The following is a 21982-nucleotide window of genomic DNA, read 5'->3' on the forward strand; positions in this document are numbered from 1 at the left end:
ACATAGGGTCCGGATCAGGTGAGGACGTGAGGACTAATCTAGACCATTAAATCAGGAATGATGATTGAGATTAAAAGAAACAAATCACACGGATTAAGAAAAACAAATCCCTTTAAAATATTAAAATATATAAATTTAGGGTAAATCAGTCTTATTAAAAGATGTGCATTCCTATAAAAATGTTGTGCATTCCTATACTGAGTGTTGTGCATTCCTATACTGAGTGTTGTGCATCAATAACTTCATTGTGTGCATTCAAACTCCGCCAAAAAATCATACAGTGAACATCCAATGTTCTACGATGCATTGAACTATGTGCTATAATGCACAACTCCCTAGCCTATAGTGCACAATCAGCACACACGAATGCACAATCGTACTACCCAGGCATTTATACATATACACGACAATCCAAATATAGACAATATTATACTCAAAAGAACAAGCAAAGAAAAAAAAATACTGATTAGTTTGCATAGGCAAACACTCAATCAATGATGAAGAAATCGCGGCTCCAAATTGCAACGGTGATGATCCAAGAAAATAGGAAACCAATTTGGCCAAGGATTATACATGCGTTCACACTTAAAAAAAATAGAAAAAGACACTATTATCCCACTTTAACAAAAAAAGATCAATCCATATCATCTCAAGAACTCAAATCTGGACCATCCAAATAAAACAACAAACACACAAGATTAGTCCTCACGTCCTCACCTAAGATTAGGTCCTCACCTGATCCGTCTATATATATATTATATATATATATATATATATATATATAAAAGTTGTGCCTTTGCTAACTTTTTGTGGTAAGCACTTTATCTAACAAGAGGTAAATCGGACCACTATGAGCTATAGTTTTTAGTGGTAAACACTTTATCTAAGAAGTGGTAAATCATGTCATTAGTCTAAGTCCCAACAAAAGTAAAAAGTGAGAAATTAAGACAGGCCGGTGAGACTTCCAATGGTACAATTTTCATGCCAGAAGGGTAAAACTAAAAAGAAATACACATGGAAAGCACATGAGTAATTATTAAACATTCATATACAACAGAGGTACAATACATTCATTTAATTTGAAATTAACCAAAGTAGACGACTAGTAGAGGGCATTTGTGTTCATAATAGTACTGCATATGAGAAGGTGTAGTTTTACAATCGAAGAAGAGGGCCTGCTTTTGTTTTGTTTTTTCAAAAAAGTGCAACAGTTATTACAAATACAGAAAACAAATGGTTAAGGAATATAATAATTGTAGTACAGTGGTCTAAGCTGAAGGTGATGATGAAGAAGACGTAGTATCAAAGGATTGTTTCCTTACTAAGAGGCAGGTGATTTTTGAAGGGTGAGAATGGGTGTTATCAACAGTACACAACACGAAATCGGGCGGTGCAATGCCAGTGTCAACAACCTGTCCTTGCCAACATCCAACTCAGAAGCATCAAGCAGAACATGCCAAGAATTCCTATGAGCCTCTGAGATCCAATGCATAGAGTATCGCGTTTCGTTCACATAAGCCGGGTATGCAAAGAGCCCCTTGGGGCTGTGCTTACACTTCCTCCTGAAGTACTGACTGAGCTGAGACCCTTTGATCCTCAAGTCCAGCCATGTTTCCGGGGCTGCAATCACCTTTGAGTCCTTAAACACCACGAATTCTCGAATGCAGTCATAATCCTCCCCACCAAGAACTGTAAGGTAATAGTTCCCTCTGAAGAAAGGGTATGATTCCCCTATCATCATCATGGCCTCTTTGATTGTTGGCGTGAAAACCACCAGATATTCATCCTCACTTAGCCCACAGTGTTGCAGTGCCCGGTTTCGAACTTGGATTTCTGGATTGAAATGAAGTTCCCTTGGAATGAAGTTTTCTTGGTGAGAATATCCAGTAATCTCGAAGGCTCCAATTGGATTCTTCCCAGTTCTGAAGCACTAGTGTTATGAGTGAAAGAAGGTGAAGAGGCCTCCCTTCTTGGTGATTTTCCCTTGTCTAAAGATTCATCATTGTTTATGCAAAGAGTGTAGAGATCAAGCTTGTCCCCATCTTCTACAAGGCCATTGCAATATTCAGGGTACTTTGCAAACACATACTGCTGTACATACTGCATCTCACTTGGTGTGATTGGTCCAGACCATCTTAGATCAAGCCCATGGAGTGTGGATATGGCTTCTGCCACCAAGTGAGCTGGAATCACAGTATGTGCTTTCTGTTTCATTCAAACAATCAAACAACAAACTAAATACACTTACTCGGGCTTAAAGGTACCTAACTGTATGAGGCACCTTAAGCCCGTACCATGCTGCTACAGTTAGGGCCTGGTCAGGACACCTCGTGGTCTGACAAAAAACAAACTAAATACACACTTACTCGGGGTAACCCCACTCAAGATCAATGGCAAGAGATCCACACTTGTAATCACATGGTCACAAGTTCGAATCTTTGCCCCTATGGTTTGAGCCGGTGGGTAATTAACCTAGACTGGTTTACTTCTTTGTGGTCCTTCGCAGGCTAGGAACACAAGGCGGGGTTTACCTACACCCAAAAAGGTTGTGTGGTTCCCCTCGTGATCCAAATACAGACTTACACCAAAACTTTTAGATGATGATCATGATCATAATTAAATCAAAAAACAATACAATAGATATGAACTTGCCTTAACAACCATGCTGCTGGGTCTGCTGTTCTGATTTGCTGGTGACTTGGGTCTTGGAGGTAACAAGGATTCTCTACTTTCTTCATCAATTTCACCCTAATGATAAAATGAAAGCAAAGATTAGATTGTTGGGAAAGAATTAAAAATTTATATGAAAATTAATTTTGAATATGGGATAGATGAAGAATTGAAGGAACTTCCACCTTGGGTTGTTCATGTAGATTTGGGTGGTCTTCAACTCCTCTCCCCATCACACTTAGCTTGTGCAGCAGTTTGAGTTAATTTGGAACTAGAAAATAAGATGGAAGAAGGAAAACAGCAGGTACTTGAATTGATCTGAGGAAATATTATTAGGTAATATTTTTATTATATGGTTTGGTCATATAATAATGAATGTTTTATATTATTATATACAATGATAATTTCAATTAAATTTATAGAGAGAGCCATGACTATTATTGTAAAGAATATTCCAAAATTTATTCCAACCATAGGAGTGGGTTTTGGGATACCAAATGACACGACCTACAGGCTAAGACTTGGCAACATATATGGTTGATGTTGATGAAATATAGATAAGAGATCAAATGCGCAGTAATAGGCTTAAGGTAAAAGATGTTGTTTAATATCAGCTCTTGATCTAATCAAAATCAACAATCCAGATTGAATATGATTAAAAAAACACAGTGACAATTTGGTCTTTTTGCATATAGGTCAAATTTAAGGTGCCGTGGTTTCTGTGCTGTGTGCTTAAGGTGTGTCAATTGTTGAAACTTAAGATGCGTCGGCCTAATTAAAGCTTTAGGTGCGTGGTTTTCCTTCTTAAGGTGCATTGTTTTCCTTTTTAAGGGTGCGTCGGTTTAAAGTTTTATATGCGTGATTTTCCTTCTTAAAGTGCGTTTTTTCATTCTTAAGGTGCGTTTTTTTCATTCTTAAGGCGGATTGTTTTCTTTTAAGATGCGTTGTTTTCATTTTTAATGTGCGTCATTTTTTACAATTTTCTTCTTAATTGAGGACTCAGCCTTTTTTTTTTAATTTTCATTGATTTGAGCTGTTGATCTAGATTTGATGATTAATAGCTCAGATCTAACCTCATCTTTCACCTAAGAGCATCTCCACACTTTGAACCGCTTCCATGAAATATAATATATATATATATATAATATATATATATATATATATATATATATATATATATATATAAAGAACTTTGTCTAAGAATAAGGAATAGAAAAGTCACCCAAGGTTTACTAGACACTTGTAATGGGAATTCAATAATCAAATTATGTAGTATTTAAAGACTATAGAATTGGTTGGAGTTTTGGCATTTCGCAAAATTTTAAAAGAATCACTGATATGGATGGGCTGGGTGCGTATCAAGCAACAACCACAAAATCTTTTTTTAATAATAATTATAATAATAAATTAATAATGTCATTAATAGAAAAAGGGATTTACAATGATTTAAAGATGGTTCCCATTGAACTCCTTTAGGGAGTTGATTAAGGACTTAAGGTGTGAGGATTGGTCAGTCCTTCTTGGTGAGGTCAGCTCTGCAAGAGGGTGAGAATCTTTTGTTTCTGAGAAGACTAATTCAAACATAAAGCCTTTAGAAACTAAAATATTCTGGCCGTTGGTCTCTGATCTTTTCCAACATTTTATTTAATACTTTATTAATAAAAATAAAATATTCAAAATAAAATTATAATAATAATAATAATAATAATAATAATAATAATAATAATAATATTATTATTATTATTATTATTATTATTATTATTATTATTATTATTATAAGGAGGTTCAAAGTAGGGGTGGGCCTTTCGGGCTTCGGTTTGACTTTTTTTCGGTTCGGTATTAAAAGATGATACCATTCGGTTTAACATTATAGTTCGGTTCGGATTCAATTCGATTTGAAAAAACTTCGGTTTTGGCTCGGAATTGGTTTGGTTCGATTTAAGAACCCCAAATTTTAATATTTCCTAATTTTACAAACACACTACTATACAATACATATTCACATAGTCCAAATCCAAAGTCTAAACATTATATAACAAAATAGCAATCGAAAGTTCAAACACACTACTAAATACTAATTATCAAACATTAGTTGGCTTTTTTTGCACAACGATTCTTTAGTTAGCTCACTTGGAATGTTTTATTGACAAGATGAAGAATCATCTATCTGTATAGTTAATATTTGGAGAACAAGTGTCAAGTACTGTATAGTTAGTTTTTGGATACAATCCGTCATTGCTAATGCACTGGAATATTATTTTTCAGTTCACTGAAAATATATTCCAGTATTAGAAAACAATATGGGGGTTCACCAGCTCAGCAAACTACTTCATAACTAACTTTTGTAATTAGCTTAGTTAGTTTTTCCCTCCTAAACCATCTAACTGCTTTCTTGTATCCAATATAGATAGCACAGTGTATTGCCTTGATGAATACAAAGAAAACCTTTTCCTTTCCAATTTCAGTTCATTACTTTCATCCCTTTTTGTGCTGCTTCTCTAACATGGTATCAGAGCTCCAATAGGGCTTCATCCATCAAAGCTTAATCATGGTTCAGCAAGCCACCTATTCCCAGGCAGCTACCTCATCAGGTCAGAACCAGATCCCTAATCCAATTCGTTACTGCAGCTCAGACAGGGGTTTTTATCCAAATGATTTGACAAACCCTCTACACCTTCATCCAAACGAAAGCCCCACTTTACAGCTCGTCACAGTGCAGTTGGAAGGGAGATCCAACTATCATTCTTGGGCACGGGCCATGGAGATGGCTCTGAGATCCAAGAACAAGATGAGTTTCCGTCAACGGCCTTGTAGCTGTTCCAAGCATAAACGATCCGAAGTTCTACTACTGGGATCGCTGCAACACAATGGTGCTATCTTGGATTCTAAGATTTGTATCCCCCACCATAGCTCACAGCGTCCTTTGGATCAATTCTGCTGAAGGCGTATGGAAAGATTTGAATAAACGCTTCAGTCAACAAGATGTTTTTAGGATTGCAGAAATCCAATCACAAATCTACCAAATCAGACAAGGTAACTCTACCATAAACGAATACATCACTCAGTTGAAATTGTTGTGGGATGAGCTTCTCGTGTTGAGACCAATCCCGAATTGTGAATGTTCTCCCACCTCTGAGTGCAGAGACAAGCTATCTGAGAAGGTGAAGACACATCTGGAGAATGACATGATGTCGGCCTTCCTCACCGGTTTGAACGATAACTATACTACTACCAAGCGGCAAATCATGTTGATGAAACCATTGCCTGATGTGGGTGAGACATTCTAGCTCCATGCTCTCACAACAGGAAAGGTAGGTAGAGATCGAGTCCGGCATGCCCAGTGGGGACAACATGATAGGAGCAAATGTTTTTTTACTAAGGCAGATAATAGAAGGAATTTCCCAAACCAGAAACAAAAGCTCATGTGCAGCTACTGTGGATATACGGGGCACACTGTAGAGAAGTGCTATAAGAAGCACGGATACCCACCAGGTTGGAAACCAAGAAACAAAGGGAGTTCAGTCAACACGGTGCAAAGCTCTATGGAAGAGGGTGGGAGTTCAGAAACCTGTTCTCCTTTTACCCAAGAAGACTGCAGAAGGTTTCTGGAATTCTTGCAGCAAGAAAGAACCAGAACCAACACTCCTCTTGATCTGAATCTAAAGGCTAATGTCATGGCAGCCAACTTTATTCCTAAAGCCATCAGACTACAGACTAATGCGATGGCAGCCAATTTCATTCCTAATGCTCAATATGAAGGTAAATTGGCTAACTCTCTCATCCATACAGTCAATTTTGAGCTTATATGGATCATAGACAGTGGTGCCACACACCACATTATCTGTAGTAATCACCTATTTCATACATCCAATAAAGTACAAGGAAATCAAGTGGATTTACCCAATGGACACTATGCAGAGGTGTCACACATTGGATCTGTTCATCTATCTACAAATCTAATCTTGGAAAATGTATTGTGTGTTCCCATATTTCAGTATAATCTGATCTCTCTGGGGGAACTTATAAGAAGATCAAATTGCAGCACACTTTTTCATACTAATCAGTGTGTTATACAGGATCAACACCTTGGGAAGATGATTGGGTTGGCTAAGCTGAAGAAAGGACTCTATCATCTTGTTTTCCCTGTTTCTGCTCAATGTAATTTTGTTGATTTCCCTGTTGCCAATACATGTAGTTTTTGGCATGCTAGACTAGGACATGCTTCTGAAATCAAAATCAGGATCCTTCACACTCTAGACAATAAAATTTGTAATGATAAGCCAATAGCTTGTGAATATTGCCATTTGGCTAAACAAAAAAGCCGCCCTTTCATTCTAGTTCATCCATTGCCAATAACTGTTTTGATCTTGTTCATGCTGATGTATGGGGATACTATCATGTTCCAACTATCTATGGTCATCAGTATTTTCTAACTCTGGTAGATGATCATAGCAGATCCACTTGGGTTTACCTTATGAGGAAGAAGAGTGAAGTAAGACAGATTATACAATGCTTCTATGAGCTAATCAAAACTCAGTTTGGGAAAGTGATTATATGTGTAAGATCTGACAATGGGAAAGAATTTCTTATGGAGAATTTCTATCAAACAAGAGGCATCATTCACCAAACATCTTGTGTATACACACCTCAGCAAAACAGTATTGTAGAAAGAAAACATGGACACATTTTGTCCATAGCAAGAGCCTTGAGATTTCAGGTTAGTCTTCCTAAACAGTTTTGGGGTGATTGTATTCTTCATGCAGTATATCTGATCAACAAAATTCCCTCAGCAGTTCTTGGCAATCAAATTCCCTACCAAATACTCTTTGGCAAAGTTCCCCAATATCAACACCTTAATGTGTTTGGATGTTTAGCATTTGCCAGCATTCCCAACTACAAAAGAGACAAATTCTCTCCAAGAGCTAGGAGATGTATATTTCTGGGATTTGCAAATGGTGTGAAAGGCTACAAATTATTTGATATTCAGACTAAGGAGGTCTTATTATCAAGAGATGTTTCATTTTATGAAAATATATTTCCTCTTCAGGACTCACATGATAAGCAGCCATTTGATATGCTTCTACCTTCTGAAGGGATATCAAACCTGAAATATGATGAAGACACTTCATTGCATAATATAGAGGCTCCTTCTGATGACTTACCTGGGGGTTCACCAGATGTTCCAATCCACTCAAATGGATCTAATGATACAAATGATGCAGAACCAAGCTCAGAACCAAGAAGGTCAACCAAGGTAAGGTCCCAACCTACTTACCTTAGTGACTATGTTTGTCAAAACACTGTCAGAAGGACATCTCCTCACAATATATCTAAGTTCCTATCTTATGATAATCTCTCACAAGCATACAAAGTCTTTGTTGTTAATGCTTTGAGTACTAGAGAGCCAAGAACTTACAATGAGACCATCAAATTAAAGAGGATTGTTGGAGAAAAGCTATGGAAGCAGAAATTAGTGCCCTACAAGAGAACAATACCTGGATTCTCACTGATCTTCCCCCATCCAAGACACCAATAGGCTGCAAATGGGTGTTCAAGACCAAGCTTAAAGCTGATGGCACTGTTAAGAGATACAAGGCTAGGTTAGTAGCCAAGGGTTACACTCAAACACCTGGTATAGACTACTTGGACACATTCAGTCCTGTAGCCAAAATAACCACCATTAGAGTGCTGCTTGTTGTGGCTGCAATTAAGGGTTGGAATCTTCACCAACTAGATGTGAATAATGCTTTTCTACATGGGGATTTAAATGAGGAAGTATATATGACTCTACCCCCTGGTTTCACAGTTTCTAGACCTGGTCAGGTATGCAAGTTGGTTAAGTCCCTTTATGGATTGAAACAAGCTAGCAGACAGTGAAATGTTAAACTCAGCCAAGAACTCTCAAGCATGGGTTTTAAGCAAGCTGTATCTAACTCTTCCTTATTCACAAGGGCCAAGGTAATGACTTTGTGGCATTACTTGTATATGTTGATGATATAGTAATTGCTAGCCCAGACTTAAGCCAAGTAGAGCAGATTAAATCACATTTGGATGCTGTATTCCATATTAAGGATTTAGGTTCTTTAAAGTTTTTCTTGGGCCTAGAAGTGGCCAGAAGCAACAAAGGGATCTGTGTGACACAAAGAAAATATACAATAGAGCTACTGGAGGAATCTAGTTTCATACATTGCAAACCAGCCAAAACACCCATGATGGCATCCCCAAGACTTAGCAGAAACATGGGCAACAAATTGGAGGATATCACCCAATATATGAAACTTGTGGGAAAGTTGTTATACCTTACCATTACAAGACCAGACATAAGCTTTGCCACACAATAGTTATCCCAGTTCCTAGATTCCCCTACTGATGTACATTTACAAGCTGCTCACAGGATATTGAGGTATGTTAAGGCAGCTCCTGGACAAGGACTTTTCTTTGCAGCAACATCTTCTTTACAGATCAAAGGTTTTTCAGACTCTGATTGGGCTGCATGCCCTGATACTAGAAGATCTGTTACTGGGTTTTGCATGTTCCTAGACTCCACCTTGGTTTCTTGGAAATCAAATAAGCAGCAAACCATATCCAGAAGTTCCTTTGAAGCAGAATACAGGGCCCTTGCATCAGCAACATGTGAAATACAATGGCTGATCTATCTCCTACAATACCTACAAGTATACATTGATTCACCAGCCATGCTATACTGTGACAGTAAGTCTGCAATTGCCATAGCTGAGAACCCAGTTTTCCATGAGAGAACAAAGCACATTGAGATAGATTGCCATCTTGTGAGGGAGAAACTGCAGAAGCAAATCATCAGACTGCTACATGTCACAACCACTAATCAACTAGCTGATGTGTTCACCAAGCCTTTGGCCCTCAGTACCTACTGCAACTTCATCTCCAAGCTGGGCCTACACTCCATGTATACTCCAGCTTGTGGGGGGGTGTCAACAGATGGGGGTTCACCAGCTCAGCAAACTACTTCATAACTAACTTTTGTAATTAGCTTATTTAGTTTTCCCCTCCTAAACCATCTAACTGCTTTCTTGTATCCAATATAGATAGCACGGTGTATTGCCTTGATGAATACAGAGAAAACCTTTTCCTTTCTAATTTCAGTTCATTACTTTCATCCCTTTTGTGTTGCTTCTCTGACAAGTGCACTGGAAATCAAAATTAGAATAATGTTAAAGCACATTATTTTCATAGAAACAAGAAACTAAGGAAAATATTGAATTATATTGTAAGAATAACTCAAGTTAGATATAATCTACTATACTAATAAGAGCCCAAGAGAGTTAGGCCTATAATGGGTAGAAAAAATGGCGGTCAAATTTTTTAATCAAATGAATGGCTCAGATTGATCAGATTTTAATTTTTCCTTAAGATTTTCTAATTTATCCTTAATGAATATGATTATCCGTTAACTTTTCCGTTAAATATTATCTTTTGCGTTTTTAGTTCACCGTTAACTTATTCATTGATTTCAATAAGAAAGGTCTTAGGTTCAAACCTCATCCCAATCAAAGTTAGCATAATAAATACTCTATTTTACTCTTATTAAATTAAATAATAATTTAGTAGCTACAAGAAAAAATAATATATATGCATTTCTTTAATTTAGAATTATGTGTGTACAATGTCTTTATTAAAAAAAAATTATTCATTATCAATAAATTAAATAAGAGAAATAATTTCATTAGTTATATTGTATTTATTTTTCTCTAATATAAAAATTCTTTACATTCAAATTCATCAATTGATTATATTGGCTACATTGTCCCTACAATGTCTTTATTAAAAAAAATTATTCATTATCAATAAATTAATTAAGAGAAATAATTTTATTAGTTATATTGTCTTTATATTTTCTCCAATATATAAATTCTTTACATTCAAATTTATCAATTGATTATATTCACTACATTGTCTATTATCTTTTTGTGCACTATTTTTAATTAAATATCAAAGTTATAATACAAAATAATGCTATATATTTATTTACCAAGTATTTTATTAATACCATGAAATTTTTTTTAAAAAAAATATAATTAATAAAGTCAATCATATTAACTATTTCAGGGATTTGTTGACAAAGAGAGTATTCAAATCAAACAACAAATTGAAGTGAGAACTACCTCGCAAAGTCCTTGTTTGCCAATCATTTGTTAGTGGTTAGCGTTAGCGGATTGTATTAGCGAATTTGACCAGCAAATTATACCAACGGTTGGTAAAAACATATTTGAAAAAATTAGCTATTTAGATTAACATGTAAAATGACCTATGTATATATATATATATATATATATATATATATATATATATATATATATATATATATATATATATATATATATATATATATATATATATATATATATATCTACTATCTACTATACTAATAAGAGCCCAAGAGAGTTAGACCTATAATGGGTAGAAAAAATGGCGGTCACAGATTTTCATCAAATGAATGGCTCAGATTGATAAGATTTAAATTTTACACTAAAATTTCCTAAAATACCCACACACCGTTACTAATTCCGTTAAAATTTTAAGAATTGCCGTTAGTTCACCGTTAACTTACTCATTGATTTCAATAAAAAAAAAAAAAAAAAAAGGTCTTAGGTTCAAACCTCATCCCAATCAAAGTTGGCATAATTAGTACTTTATTTTACTCTTATTAAATTATATAAATAATAATTTAGTAGCTACAACAAAAAATTATAGATATGCATTTCTTTAATTTAGAATTATGTGTCCACAATGCCTTTATTCAAAAAAAAAATTATTCATTATCAATAAATTAAATAAGAGAAATAATTGTATTAGTTATATTGTCTTTATTTTTCTACAATATAAAAATTCTTTATATTCAAATTTATTAATTGATTATATTCGCTACATTGTCCTTACAATGTCTTAATTCAGTGAAAAAAAATTATTCATTATCAATAAATTAATTAAGAGAAATATTTTCATTATTAGTTATATTGTCTTTATTTTTCTCAAATGTAAAAATTTTTACATTCAAATTCATCAATTGATTATATTCACTACATTGTCTATTATCTTTTTTGTGCACTATTTTTCTAATTAAATATCAAAGTTATAATACAAAATAATGCTATATATTTATTTACCAAGTATTTTATTAATACCATGAAAAAATTAAAAAAATATATAATTAATAAAGCCAACCATATTAACTACTTGAGAGATTTTGTGACAAAGAGAGTATTCAAATCACACAACAAATTGAAGTGAGAACTACCTTGCAATGTCCTTGTTTGACAATCAGTAGTTAGCGGATTATATTAGCGGATTTGACCAACGAATTTATTTAATTATTAACATTGGGTACGGTCAAATTATTAAATCAAATGAATGGTTCAAATTGTTCAGGTTTTAATTTTTTTTTAATGTTTTTCTAATTTATCCTTAATTATATGATTATCCATTTAACTTTTCCGTTAAATACCGTTAATTCACCGTTAGTCTAATTCTAATATTAACGTCTAATATAGAATTATAATTACACCATTAATCTAATTCTAATATTAAAGTCTTAATAGAACTTAACCACAAATCCTAATGTCGAAATCTCCTCAAACAATATTAGTATATATTTAATATTTTATGCCCTAATTTTTATTTGTTCTCCCTTATGTCCCGTATTTGGTTTCAACCATACCTATACAATTATTTTGTTGACAATTATAATCAATCTTGACTATATTATCTTGCATTTGTAAACTTAGAATTACCTATTTAACCCGCATGGGCTTAGCTCAATGGTTTAGTGGGCAGTATTTGGGAAAAGAGACCAAGGTTTGAACCTCGCGGCGGCAGTGCGGGAATTATGTCAAAAGTGGGTAGATTCCTTGTTCGCACCGGCATTTGGTCCTGTCTGCTGAACCATTGAGTCACCGTGATTTACAACTTCCCACAATGCTCTGTCGGGTCGGAGTGTGGGGGGCCCTTGGGGTTGGGGACTCAACCTTTGCGAGAAGAATTACCTATTTAAATACGCAATTCAACCTTCAATTATCTATGCATGAACAATTTCAATATAATCTTGCCTTAATATACTTTAAAGTACTTATTTAAAAAAAAAAAAATTGGGCATTATCCCAATCGCGCAATGCGTGTAAAAAACTAGTATATATATATATATATATATATATATATATATATATATATATATATATATATATATATATATATATATATATATATATATATATATATATAAAATAATAATAATAATAATAATAATAATAATAGTTTTAAAAAATAAAAAAATAAAAAATATAATTAACCTAATCATATTAATTACTTGGTGGATTTATTTAAAAAACGAGTATTCAAATCACACAATAAATTGAAGTGGGAAACTCTCTCGCAATGTCCTTGTTTGGCAATCAGCAGTTAGCTCTTCAATATTAGTATATATTTAATATTTTATGCCCTAGTTTTTATTTGCTTCCCCTTATGTTCCGTATTTGGTTTCAACCATACCTATACAATTATTTTATTGACAATTATAATCAATCTTGACTATATTATCTTGTATTTATAAACTTAGAGTTGCCTATTTAAATACGCAAATTTAACATTAAATTATCTATGCATGAACAATTCCAATATAATCTTGCCTTGATATACATTAAAGTACTTATTTAAAAAAAAAAAAAAAAACATTGGGCATTATCCCAATCGCGCAATGCGCGTAAAAAACTAGTTATGAGATAAAAAAAAAAACAATTGCGGCAAACAACAAAAGTGTAAAGTAGAGAACAGTTGTTATATTATAGACCATGGTGCATAATCGATTATGCACCGCAGCCCATATACGGCGCCGTTTCTTTAAGTAAAGAAACGATCCGCCGTTAGAGTTAACGGAGTCCGTTTGTTTGGTATATTAAACACCAACTGACACTACAGTATATCCAAACCGACACTGCAGTTATATCAAAATGATACTGTAGTTATAGTGAAATGAAACTGCAGTGTATATAAACTGAAACTGAATAACATTTCACATATTTGAGTGTATATTGTACAATGAAGCTGTAATTATATCAAAATAATCATGTAGTTGTGTTTTAATAAAACTATAGTGTATATAAAATAAAATTAAATAACATTTTCACATATTTGAGTCTATAAATATCGAATGAAACTATAGTTATATCGAAATGAAACTGTAGTTGTGTTCAACTAAAACTGCAGTGTATACAAAATGACACTGAATAACAGAGTTACTTTTTGCAAAAAGGTGCGAAACGGCGAAAATAAACACTGTTAATTTTCATTTTAAAAAAAGACGCGCGGTGCATAATCGATTATGCACCGCGATGCATAATATAATTTGCCAGTAGAGAACATGCCATAAAAAAATCAAATAAAAAATGAAAAAGGGCCAAATAGGCCCTCGAACTTTAGCTAAAAAGTCAATTAACCCCTTCAACTTTTTCAAGGTGCAATTACACTCATGAACAATGCATTTTGATGCAATGAAGCCCAAATACAGGTAAATGACCGGCAATTTATATCCGGCACCACGGCGCGCGTTACATGTGCGCCCATATGCAAAACGACGTCGTTTCAATTTTTTTTTTTTTTTTTTTGAAATTTCGCTACCTAGTGTTTGGCAGTTAATTTTCCTTTAAAAAAAAAATTCATGTTCAAAAATGTACATAATGTTATACTAGAATACACATAATTGTATACATGAATGTACATAATTATATAACAAAATACACATACTCTTTTTTAAAACATAATACACATAATCTAACATAATACATAATAAACATAAACTTTTAACATAATACACATCAACTCTTAACATAATACACAAAAATTTCCTAATTCGGATGTACATAATTGTATAAAAAAAATTTACATAATTGTATAAAAAAAGTACATAATAAAAAATATATTTAATTGTATAAACAAATATACATAATCATGTCAACTTACTATCGCGCCTCCCAAAACGACGTCGTTTTGGGAGGCGCGGGGCGCACAGTGCACTATGCACCGTGGTGCAGGGTGTAACGATTGGTAAATGACCTGCTACCATAGGTCATTGAAGATCCGACCACTTTCCGGCGATATTTTTCACGCAAAAAAGTGACCGGCGACCGGCAAATGGGCCGGTCGCCGCTCACAGAGAAGGAAACCACTGGGTCACCTTCTCTGGCGAGAAGGCGACCACTATGGTCGTCGGTCACATTTTTGCTTGAAATTAACGCTGGAAGGTGGTCGGATCTCCATTGGCTTGTGATAGCAAGTCAGTTACCAGTATTTGGGCTTCATTGCATCAAAATGAATTGTTCATGGGTGTAATTGCACCTTTAAAAAGTTAAAGGGGCTAATTGACTTTTTAGCTAAAGTTCGAGGGCTTATTTGACTCTTTTCACAATAACAAATTTGAGATACCAATGAGAATAGGAACTGAACGACGGAGCATGCATCAAGAGACATGGATTTACTTTTATTATTATTATTATTATTATTATTATTATTATTATTATTATTATTATTATTATTATTATTATTATTATTATTATTATTATTATTAAAACAAACAAACAGTATTCGGTTCGGTTCAGTTCGGATCAAATCGGTTTTTAACTGAACCGTTCAGTATACAAGAATTCATTACCGTTCGATTTTTCAGTATATTACTAGTGCGGTTCAGCTCGATTTGATTCGGAAAAATCGAACCGAATTTACCACCCCTAGTTCAAAGTGTGAGCCAAAAGCTAAGGGTTAGGAGAGGGATCTTTTAGGAATTGTTTTGAGGTTTTGACATTCCACAAAAACTTAATTGGTCATATAGATATTTTGAGATTTTACCCTTTCTCTTTTGGGTTTACCTTTATGCCAAGCCGCTAAGGTATGCGTAATATAGGGGTAGAAATTATTAGGACTAGTAATAGGACTCTTTGTATTTGAGTCACATTATGACTCTCTATCCTTGTCTTCGTATTATTCTCTCGTATATATATTCCCCCAATCTGTACGGTTGTAATTACATTCATTCAATACAATTCTATCAGTTCTCATCTGGTATCAGTTTAAGCTAGGGTTTCTTTCCTAATGGCTTACGGATCTGTTGACTCTTCGGAACGTACCGTCTCTAATATTGGGATCTCTTCGGTCACATCGACCGTGACTTCTTTGTCCACCGCACACCACTTTATCAATATCAAATTGACCTACAAGAACTTTCTATTTTGGGAAGCCCAGGTTGTTCCCTTACTTGATGGTCATGATTTGTTGGGGTTTGTTGATGGCACAAACCCATGTCCGTCGGCTTTTCTTTCCGGCGAAGAGGATACACAGGCGCAACCAAATCCTGCTCATCTGGCTTGGGTGCGGTAGGACCAAGCATTCTTGTCCATGCTAATGTCCTCGTTGTCCGACGAGGCGATGCCATTGACCATCGGGCATCGTACTAGCCGAACGGTATGGGCGGCCTCTCTTGCTTCGTTGACTCGATCACGCGCCATGAATCTTCTCAACCAGCTGCAGTCGTTGCATCAGGGCGATGCATCCGTCATTGACTACATCGACAAAGCAAGAGTTTTGGTTGAAGAGCTTGCCCTCATCAGTTGATCAATCTCTCTCGAGGAACAGAATCTCTACGTCCTTAGAGGGTTATTACGATCTGAATTCTGGGGTCTCACGTTTTCCCTTAATGTTCGCGGCCAACCCATAACACTCTAGGAACTCGCCGATCTTCTTGGCGTGGAGGAGTTTATGTCGGGCGGCGGTGGTGGTTCACCGGCAGCCGTTATGACTCAGCGTGGCGGCGGCAGGTCTGGTCGAGGGAACTAGAATTGAGGTGGCAACCAGCGTGGTGGCGGTGGTCGGAAACAAGGCGGTCGTGGCCGTGGGGGTCGTGGTTGCGGCAACGGCGGTAGAGGGAATCAGGTTACGTGCTAGATTTGCAGGCGCACTGGTCATGATCAGGCGGTTGAATGTTATAATTGCTATGATCCTCCCGCTCAAGACAATTTAACTATCAGAATAATGGCCTGGACATTGGTAGTACTCAACTGTGGATCCCGGACACTAGTGCAACTAACCATGTGACCCCAGATATTGCTGCCTTATCTAACTCGAAGGAATATGTTAGTAATGACACCTTGCGTGTCAGTGACGGTAAGGGTTTATTTATTAGTCATGTTGGTCATGCTTCCTTTAATACCCCATCTAGGTCTTTTCAATTGTCAAATATCTTTCATGTTCCCAGTTTGTCTACATCTTTATTATCTGTTCAAAATTTTGCTTCAGATAATAAAGTGTTCTTTGAGTTTCACCATTCTTTTTTTTTTTTTTTTTTTTTTTTTTGTGAAGGATATCAATTCCAAGGAAATTCTACTACGGGGCAATAGCTCTAGGGGTCTATACAAGCTTCCTATCACTAGTTCGTGTCCTTCAGCTTTTCTTTCCGCTTGCGCATTCGAGTCAGTGTGGCATGATCGCTTAGGACGTCTACATCATCGAGTCTTACATCGTATTCTTCAGTCTTGTTCGGTTAGTAGGTCTAGTAATTCTTTTCGCTGTAATTCGGGTCTATGTAATGCGTTCAGTTAGAGAAATTTGCCTAATTCCCACTGTCACGTGTTGAGTCATCTAGTTCAAATATTCTTGATTTAATATACACAGATATTTGGGGTCCAGCTCCTTTATTGTCCACTGATGGCTATCGTTATTTTGTTATTTTCGTGGATGATCACTCCCGTTACACTTGGTACTATCCCATGAAATAAAAATCTGAACTTTATACCATCTTTGAAAAATTTTGTACTATGGTTGAGCATTCCTTCAATAGAAAAATTAAATCCATTCAATCTGACCTAGGAGCTGAATACAAAAAATTGCACCATTCCTTTGTCCAGTTAGGAATCACTCATAGGCAGTCTTGTGCCTACACTCATGAACAAAATGATCGTGTCGAAACAAAACATTGACACATAGTTGAAACAAGTCTAACCCTCATGGCTCGTGCCTCTGCTCCATATAAATTCTGGGATTTTTCTTTTGAGACTGCTGTGTATTTAATTAACAAGATGCCATCTACTGTGTTAAATAACTCCAGTCCTCACTTACTCCTGCATAAATCCCCTACATCCTACTCTTTTCTTCGTGTCTTCGAGTGTTTATTTTATCCCTACTTATGGCCATACAATCGTCATAAAATGTCCTACAGGTCTTCTGCGTGTGTCTTTCTAGGTTATCCTAAGTCATTCATAGGTTATAGGTGCATTGACTTACAGACTAATAAGATTTATGTGTGCAGACATGTGCGGTTTGATGAGGCTATTTTTTCCTTTGCCACTAAGAATGTTTTGCAGACACCAGAGGCTCCTTAGAGCACTCTATGGGCGGAATCGATACTACAGCATACTCTGTCGGTGCCTCCGCAAGAAGAACTAGCAGCAGGGAAGCTCCTGCCAGACCAGCCTACGGGTACTGCGCGGGACCTTCCCGCTAGAGGCACACTCCCGCCAGGTCAGCCTGCGGGTACCGCGCGGGACCTTCCCGCGGGCGTACTCCCGTCAGATCAGCCTGCGAGTACTACTGTGCAGCAAATTGACACATTAGCTACTGTCTCCACTCGACCCAAGGGGCGTCTGCGAGGAAAGACAGTAAAATCTACCACTCGCACACACACTATGGTCACTCGTAGTCGATCTCAGGCACTAGTACACCACCCACAGCTTTGAGTGCTCAGGTTTGTCCCCCCAGATCCTACTTGTTACACTCAGGAAATAAAATATCCAGAGTGGCATGAGGCTATGGACCAGGAATTCAATGCTCTTCTACATAATCAAACGTGGTGTCTTGTACCCTCTGGGCAGATATGAATGTTATCGGATGTAAGTGGGTATTCCGCACTAAACGAAAGGCATATGGTTCTATTGAGAGACACAAGGCAAGATTAGTAGCAAAAGGATTCAACCAGGTGCCTAGACATGATTTCTTTGATACGTTTAGCCATGTGGTAAAACTCACTACTGTCAGGTTGCTTCTTTCCTTGGTTTTATCTTCTGGTTAGGTTATCAGGAAACTTGATGTTCATAATGCTTTCTTAAATGGAAATCTGTATGAAACGGTTTATATGAAGCAGCCACCTGGTTATATTGATGCTTAATATCCCAATCATGTTTTCTTGCTTAAGCGTTCTTTGTATGTCTTAAGACATGCTCATCGAGCTTGGTTTAATAGTTTACATACGTTTTTACTACCTATTGGTTTCAAGCATAAAAAACGGATATGTCTCTATTCTAAAACTCACAGGACTCTGCATATGTGTATTTTTTGGTCTATGTTGATGATATACTTGTGATGGGAAGTGTAACACCCCACTTTTCTTAAACCTTACTAACAAAACTTAGCATAGAAAGGGATACTAAACAAGCGTATTAAACTTACTAAACAACTTTAAGAGGTGTCACCGCCACAGTCACCACCCACGGTGACTGCACAGGCTACAAAAGGAATGTAACTCACTACAAAAAAATGTCTATATAGTGACGGATTTAGCGACGGATTTTTTCCGTTGCTAAAGTAGCGACAAAATAGCGACCAAATAGCTACGGATTTTAAATTTTGTTTTAAATAGGCATTTAGCAACGGATTAGCGATGAATTTGCGATGGATATTGCGACGGAAATTTTCCGTCATTAACTACGTAGTTACTTTTAGTAGCAAAATTTAGCGCAAAAATATAGCGATGGATTTTTCACGAACCGATTCCAAAATTTATAATAATTTTATTTGGTATTGTTTAGCGACAGATTATTGAATCCGTCGCTAAATCTAGCGACGGAATCACGATTCCGTCGTTATTTTATATTAGGCCATAATTTTTTTAATATATTAGCGACTGATGATCCGTCTCTAACTTTAATCTTAATATGAAAAAAAAAATAAAATAACGCTATTTCAGCAACCCTCAACATTTTATTTGCCCTAACCATATCCTTGCCCTCTCCATCTCTTGAGAGTTCGAGCAATGGCAGTTACGATGAAGGTGTAGCGTCGACGTTGGCAAGGCGTGAGCAAACTGGTAGTGACCTGTAGCTGCGATGTCAACCATCGCAGAGAGCAGCTCCGATGATAACGAGGTTGAGCAGCGACGTGACGACGAAGGGAGACGTCTACGAAGAATTTGCATGGGAGACATCGTAGCTGCGTGAGCAGACCAGTAGCGACCTCCAGCGGTGACGCAGACCAGCGTATCAGCGTGAGAAGACCAGCGACGACCTCCCTCCAGCGGCGCGGCATCTCCAGCTTCGGCTTTGCATTTCCTTCAGGTACATATTTTTTTATTTTTTTATTTTTTCATATTTACGTTATTAGGATTGTAAGTATGGATGTACTCTTCTTGTTGTTGTATAGGAATTGCCATAATTTTGAGAAATTTTAAGTGTTAATATTGTTAGAGAATGTCGATAGCAAACTACTTACTTAACATGAGTTTGTGGTGCACAATGAGTGTTTGTTGAAATGTCTCAAAAGAACAACCCAACCATCTGGTAAGAATTCCCTGTCCAACTTCTTTCTCCATTGAATGAGAAACATAAACAAACACTTGAGGTTTTCTTTAAATTTTTTGCTCAAAGAATGAGATAAGATTGTTTTGAAAGGGCGGTTGCTCTTCTCTAGTAGGCTTGTGACTACAACATTTGTGCAGATGCAACAACACTTTTTTTTTTTTTTTAAACTGTGGGAACTGGCAATTTCTATGTATTCTTATGCTGTGTTTAGATGGGTAGGAAATGGGGGCAGAAAGAAAATGGAATTGCAAAGGGTTCACCTTAGAGGAAACTAAATGAGATTTCAGAGTAGAGAGTTGGTTTGCCTGCTTTGCTAAGCCAATGATTTCTTCCTTACTGCAAGTGCTTCTATTGCTGTTACTACTGATGGTAATTGTTGCAAACTCTTACTGAGCTAGTGAGCAACTCATCCTTCATTTTCCCTCAAAATAAATAATAAATAAATAAATAAAATAAAGCCTGGAGGCTGTGATGATAATACTCTTTGTGGTTTCATTTTCCTTTTTTTTCTTCTCTAGTTTAGATGAATATGAGAAACTGACTAGTTTACCTTAATTATGGATACGATTCCTTCTCCTTGCCATCTTATACACTTTGTTTTCTATTGCTAGATAACTGAGTGAAATTACTTTCACTTGCTTGAACAAAATATCTTTGTTGAATAACATGTAGCTGCTTTCTTTTTTTTTTTTTTTTTTTTTTTTTATGTGTGTAATTAAGCTTTTGTGGGTTAAGGAAAACTTGCAAGAATCTTGGTCTATGGCATTTTGGTGGATGGATTTGAGTGATTGGCTATCATACAGGTGAAAATGTTACCATTCATCAATTTCATTGAGCAACAGGATATGATACTAGGAGCCTGTGCACTACTGTATGCAAATGGACATATCTTGGTTGCTGGTGTCACCTTGTATTAAATTGGTTTTTTAAAATTTTAACTTTGTACTCATTCTTCTTATTACAGATTTTCATGATAAATGGGTGTTCTTGAATGATCGAATAAATGATGCTTTTGACCCGAGGAAGATTACACAGGAGGTAAAAATAGTGGTATTTTATTTTGTGATCAATTTTGGTTTAATTTCCTTTTCTTTGAATCTTTCTGCATGTGCTCCTAAAGCGATTTTGACAAGATTCCCCATTCTGAACGTTTGATTTAAGAAAGAATTTTCAACTACTGCAAGCAACATATTTGGCAGAAGCAGTTGGTGCAAGAATGGGTGGCTCATTACAAAGACTTATTAAAAGAGTGTTTTCCTAGGTTGAATAGCTTTTGCTTGTTTACTTGAAAACGATTTTGCAATGTAACTACTCTACAAGAAAATTTTGCGAATACCAAATTGATGTGTGTATTAATAAATTTGATAGCGTTTCTAGCGATGTAACAATGTACAATGTTATACTTTTGTTGTTAATTGAGTTTGAATTTTTTAATATAATATATTTGCAATTATATTTTTAAAGTACTATATTATAGGTTTAATACATGTATGGGATAATAATTAGTGGGCATATTTAAAAAAAAAAATTAAAAATTTAGTGACAGAAAATTCCGTAGCTAAATGGCATTCATGTATAAATAACAAACAAATTAGCGACGGAAAATTCCGTCGCTATTCCCTTGCAAATTTCGTCATTAAATCGTCGCGTAGAGGAAAATAACGACGGATTGTTTTCGTTTAGCGACGGAAATTTCCGTCGTTAACTTTAGCGACGGAATTAACTTG

The 21982-nt window shown here is 35.8% G+C and overlaps 1 protein-coding gene, 1 long non-coding RNA gene and 1 pseudogene across 2 annotated transcripts; 2 read left to right on the forward strand and 1 right to left on the reverse strand.

Annotated features, from left to right (window-relative positions):
• Positions 1-1026: 1026 nt before the first annotated feature.
• LOC109147099 lies at positions 1027-3011 on the reverse strand (annotated as a pseudogene).
• A 2207-nt stretch (positions 3012-5218) lies between these two features.
• On the forward strand, positions 5219-8091 carry LOC109147102. The gene is made up of 7 exons (XM_019294751.1): positions 5219-5480; positions 5581-5943; positions 6055-6429; positions 6547-6641; positions 6747-6871; positions 7009-7924; positions 8071-8091. Exons 1-7 carry the CDS (start codon positions 5219-5221, stop codon positions 8089-8091), a joined length of 2157 nt encoding a protein of 718 aa, XP_019150296.1.
• An 11982-nt stretch (positions 8092-20073) lies between these two features.
• LOC109147149 lies at positions 20074-21708 on the forward strand. Its single transcript, XR_002048558.1, has 2 exons — positions 20074-20624; positions 21220-21708. It is a non-coding gene; the product is annotated as an uncharacterized LOC109147149 (long non-coding RNA).
• The last annotated feature ends 274 nt before the right edge of the window (positions 21709-21982 follow it).

The sequence above is a fragment of the Ipomoea nil genome, unplaced genomic scaffold (genome assembly GCF_001879475.1).
Source record: "Ipomoea nil cultivar Tokyo-kokei standard unplaced genomic scaffold, Asagao_1.1 scaffold1977, whole genome shotgun sequence".
NCBI lineage: Eukaryota > Viridiplantae > Streptophyta > Magnoliopsida > Solanales > Convolvulaceae > Ipomoea > Ipomoea nil.